The 5,000-nt window shown below is 35.9% G+C and overlaps 1 protein-coding gene across 1 annotated transcript in view; it reads left to right on the top strand.

The window, feature by feature from the left end:
• Window positions 1-5,000, top strand: part of FOXP2 (forkhead box P2) — a 421,770-nt gene that overhangs the window by 358,017 nt on the left and 58,753 nt on the right. The window contains exon 6 of the mRNA XM_062583508.1: window positions 4,178-4,315. Coding sequence (XP_062439492.1) covers window positions 4,178-4,315 — 138 coding nt within the window. The remainder of the gene's footprint in view (window positions 1-4,177; window positions 4,316-5,000) is intronic.

Genomic DNA, 5,000 nt, shown 5'->3' with positions numbered 1-5,000 from the left:
CTTGAACCAGCTCTGAATATTATTAGTGTATGTGATTTTGTGCTCTCTTGCTTGGAAAGCACTGCAAGCTAATGTTATTTTGTGTATTATTTTCATTATCAATACCTTATCTTCAAAATAAAAGGAATTTGGAATAAAAATAGTATGTATGCATTTGCTGTATTTGTTTCTGAATCAGAGTCAGATTGGTCAACATTTCTGCAAAAATGCATGCACGTTATCAAGACTTCTAAAAAATAAGAAAGCTAACTGAAGATGTAGGCTAGTTATGCTGCCTGTCATTTGTGGCATTAGCAATATGATACATAGGTAACATAAGAGAATTGAATTTTGAGTGCTTCTTGTTATCACTTAGTCCATAGGAACAGTAGATGAGCATTTACCTGACAAGCTACTTTATAGGTAAAGCTGAATTTTTCATGCATGACAAAAGAGTGGGGTTAAACTCACAGGCTCGACCTCCACCATTCCTCTAGTAAACTGATGTGGGGAAAAGTAGATTTGCTAGGCTCCAAAAATGTTCATCTTCATTTCTGAAGCCATACTGTATGGGCTGGGGTCTGTCTAATTTCCAATATCAGTCTTTTCATACTGTGTCACAGCTCTTCTTTAATTAGTACATGTAATAATAAGACAGCTTAAAGTTTTGTTTTGTTTTTCCCTGAAATGCTAATGTGTTAAAATGTGCTTATTTTTGTATATAATAGTGTTATTAAGATGGACTTTTAGTGTAGTTCAGAGAAATGGGGACAGCATATGTCAGAGGCATGAAAAACTCTTCAAAACTCAGAGCCTAAGTCAGACAATAATTTGCATGTTCTTTGGATGACATAAGACCCGCAGTGTTTTGTAGGATTCTTGTACACAACAACCTTTGTAATAGAGTTGGGAGTTAGTTTTCTTTCAGGACATCTTGTATCAAGTGGGTTGCAGTTATAAATCACATATTTCATGTTGTCTCTTCAGCTTTTCATGAGAGGTCTGTTTGAGAATTTGTTGAGAGTTTGTGGCCCACTGAAATGAACCACATAATTCATTTGATCAAATGTTTTCACTGGGTCCCTCTACTGTCATCTACCTGAACTGACTTTGGATACATTGAGAGATTTTTTATGAAAAAGTGCCTGAATTTGTCTCTTTGCTGCATTTGTATAACATCAAATCAGAAATCCTGGAAAATGCAGGCACTACAACAGAGGAATATACCTAATGCATAACTTTGGCCATAAAATAGCAGTTTTCTGATATTGTTCAGACCCAGATACCATGCTTGCACTATGCCAGAAAGAAATAAAGTGCAGTCTGGTGTATCACTGAAGGCCGTGGAATGTACCATTTATATTGCTTAATTACAATTAGAGAAATGACTTTGCTTAATAAGTATTGCTAATTTGAAATTCAAGTAGTTTTCAAAATGCCTTGTCCTTTAGCTATGGAGAAGAAGCTATATACCAAGTAGGATAAGAGAGTGGTGAGCATATACATATGTGGATCTTTGCAGAAAATTCTGTTAAAGGCCCTATTTAAGGCCACGCTGCGTAAGTGCGTATTTGTACTAATGATCTTAACTAGGTCCATTTCTTTCACGCTCTTTTCCATCATCCTGAAAAACAGGTGAATTAAGTTTTCTGCTTCAAAAATACAATTGAAAGTGACTGTTGAAAAATACCGGGGAAAAAAAATGGAACTGAAAAGCTCTTAGAGAGTACCACAAAGCCTGTGAGCTTCCAGATTAAGAACAAATACGTGGCCAGTGAGATTCAGAATAAATGCTGCAAAAGCTAGCAGAAATGTGCCTGCTAAATGGGAGTCTGTATTTAGAGCTATTAGAATAGCATGTCCTGTGTCTTACTAGCTAGAATCTTTAGCACTGACCACAATAAATCAGTGCCACTTGCAGAGTTAAGTTTCATTCTGTTTAAATCAGAATTTTTACTCGTGTGTTTAGAAGTACGTAAGCCAGTGGACGCGAAGAGAGGATGTAAAGATGAGAGGCGAAAAGGGGTAACAAATATCAACGTCATCACCATTTGCTATATTTTGTAGTAGTAGGTATATAATGGTAGAAGTTTTTCAGGGTTTAAAGGTTAAAGTTAATGGTTTAATTGGGAAGGTGTCTGTCTGCCTCCCTCCCTTTTCATTACTTTTTGACATACTGTGGTTGAACAGTATCACTGAGGCAAAATTACTGCAAGAAGGCAAATTCAGATCTCATGTGAAAAGAGGAAATTCTTACTGGCTTCAGTGGAAATTGAACACTGACTCCAGGTCAAATTTTTCTCATTGCTCATCCCCAAACTTGTAAAAACTGGTTTGCCTTGCCCCTAAGACCTGGTAGACTTAGAATAAACATTACTGCATAGATATGGCGCTTCAGCCACTACGAAACCATCACTAAGAGTAACAACCAACTTTAACCATCTGGAAGTTGACTATGTAGTCAAAGCCAATCTGTATTCAATGGAGAGCACCAGGCACCTTCAGAGGGTGATTAATCCCGGGCTCAGATAGGTATCTAAACTAGATCAGATGGACTGTCCTCAGGATTTCCTTATTCTGTTGACCACAGAGGGAGTCCAGTGGTAGCTGAGATTAAATGTTTAACTTCTGGATGGCTAAAGGTAAGTGAGATGAATACGCTGTAAGTATTTGGTTATGCATGAAAGTCTGTTTTGTCTCTTTAACTCGTATTTTAGGAATGAATGTCAGAATTTTTATTCTTAATCATTTATTTGCAGAAAGTGATCGGACTTTTTGATAATGGTGGTTAATTTTACTTTCAGAAAGAGCGTTAAGACAAAAATACTCTTAATTAGTCAATAGTTTAAGAATTAAATTTATGCCGTGATATGTGTGAAGTGGTGTTCTATATAATATGAGATGAAGTAATTTCTTCTAAATGTAAAATTCAAAAGGCTTGTGTTTCTCTTTCAAGTAATAGAAATATAAAAGTAATAGATTGGTTTAAGATTGGCTTGTGATTTATTTTATTAATAATAATGTTATCTTTGCTGATTTGCAGAAGACTGCAATGTCCTAAAACATGTGGCAAAACAATATTTAGGTAACAGCTTGCTATTACTTACAAAAAAAACAATTGACTTTTGCAAGACGAGAAAGTGGCTGCTTTTTCGAGGGTGGAAAACTTGCCCTGCTGACAGCAGTTTGATTATTTACTGGTTAGTTCAAGAAATGGTTTCACACAGTGCGTCTACTGCCGCATCTTGGCACATTCCTCAGGCTCTTTTGCAAGACTTTTCTCTCTTACACGCACAAACCCATGTAGCTGCTGTGTCTTCCCCACTCACACACAGATAGAGCTGAGAACATGTATGCAGGTGGGTATTTACATATATATATATATGTGTGTGTGTGTGTGTATATATATATGTATTTCCTCTGAGTGTATAGCAAACAGAAAGTAAAGTTATATCCGGAGTAGTAGCTGAACAAAAATACCTTCTCTTGGAGTTTAATGGGAAAAACTAGTAATCTTGTGACAAGATTTCCAAGTTTTCATTTTTTCAGTTAGGAATGACTGTAAACACATTTCCTTTGGTGAAGAGCAGGTAACTGAGATGGTGTCCTCCACTCTGTACTGCAATGCTGCCAACTGTGGTATTGTTTTTCTTATGTAAATCAGCCTTCCTTAAAAGAATAACTGAACAAGAAAGGTTTTCTTATACTGAAATGATGTATTGTACAGATATTTTTCTAGGCTAAGTGTCTTTATTGTGTAAAACATTTAGTGCTTTAAGATACTTATTTTTCTGTCTGTTTTAATCATATCTTTTGAAACAGTCTCAATAGATTTTTCCATTCGTAACATTATGACACTTGATAAGATGATTGATTATGAAGTGTTGAGAGCCCTGCCATGTGATCATTTATTTTTAAATACACATTTGTACTAGCCAATGCTGAAATTTCTTGCAGGAATACATAAGAGATGCGAAACGTAAAGCTTGAGTCTGATCGAATGTGATGCCTCTGGAAATAGAGTGCCACAGAACTGTGGTCTTAAAATAACAGATTCTGACTGAAACTGGAACTTTGCAGTGATAAATATTATGCAAAAATTATGGTCCATCTTTGGTACAAAATAAAAAAGATGTACAGCTGTGATGGAGGCGAACTAAAACGCGTTTGATGATGATATCTTTCTTTCTCTGTGCAGGTGCCTGTGTCAGTGGCCATGATGACTCCCCAGGTGATCACCCCTCAGCAAATGCAGCAGATTCTCCAGCAGCAAGTGTTGTCTCCACAGCAGCTTCAAGCACTTCTTCAGCAGCAGCAAGCAGTTATGTTGCAGCAGGTAATGTGGGTTACCTGCTTTGGACTTTTAGCGCAGGGCATTTTTGCAAGTGTTGGCTGTGATTTTATGGGTCTTATTTTTTAATATTTGATCGCTCATTACACCAAAAAGAATGAAAATAAATGTGAAACTTCTCAGTCTTTAAATTTCTTATTTTAATTGCAGAAGTGTGAAATTGCAATTTCAAAACATTAAATATTATATTAAAAATAGTAGCAACAGCAGTGGCAGATGCATTACAAATACCGAACAAATTGATATTTAAATTTTCAAGTGCTTAGGCACATTTTAATTGTAGACTTGCCAAAGGAAGTGCAAATAGAGTTGTAGATAATTGTTGCTTTAAAATTCATAACACTTTAGTGCTCCCTTTAGACACATAAATGGAATGCGGTTATGAAATTTGAACTTAATAGCTTGTTTCATCATGGGAAAAAGTTTTTTTTTGTTTTATTTTTTGAATCCAAAAACTTGTCCCAGATGAGGCTAAAGAAAGGAAGGATGGTTGCTGTTACCTTAGCACAAAATTTGGACGCTAGGTTAAGAATCAGTGAACTTGTTATTCATACAATAGAGATAGTGTCAGTGATCAGTACGTCAGTGTAACAAAGAGTGGATTTTTGGGTGTGTGCTTAATTGTCATACAGAAAATGATATGTCTGTTAGTCATAGCTCAGTCATTGTA

Source organism: Rhea pennata, chromosome 1 (assembly GCF_028389875.1).
Source record: "Rhea pennata isolate bPtePen1 chromosome 1, bPtePen1.pri, whole genome shotgun sequence".
NCBI lineage: Eukaryota > Metazoa > Chordata > Aves > Rheiformes > Rheidae > Rhea > Rhea pennata.
This window is presented reverse-complemented; position numbering and strand designations above follow the sequence as displayed.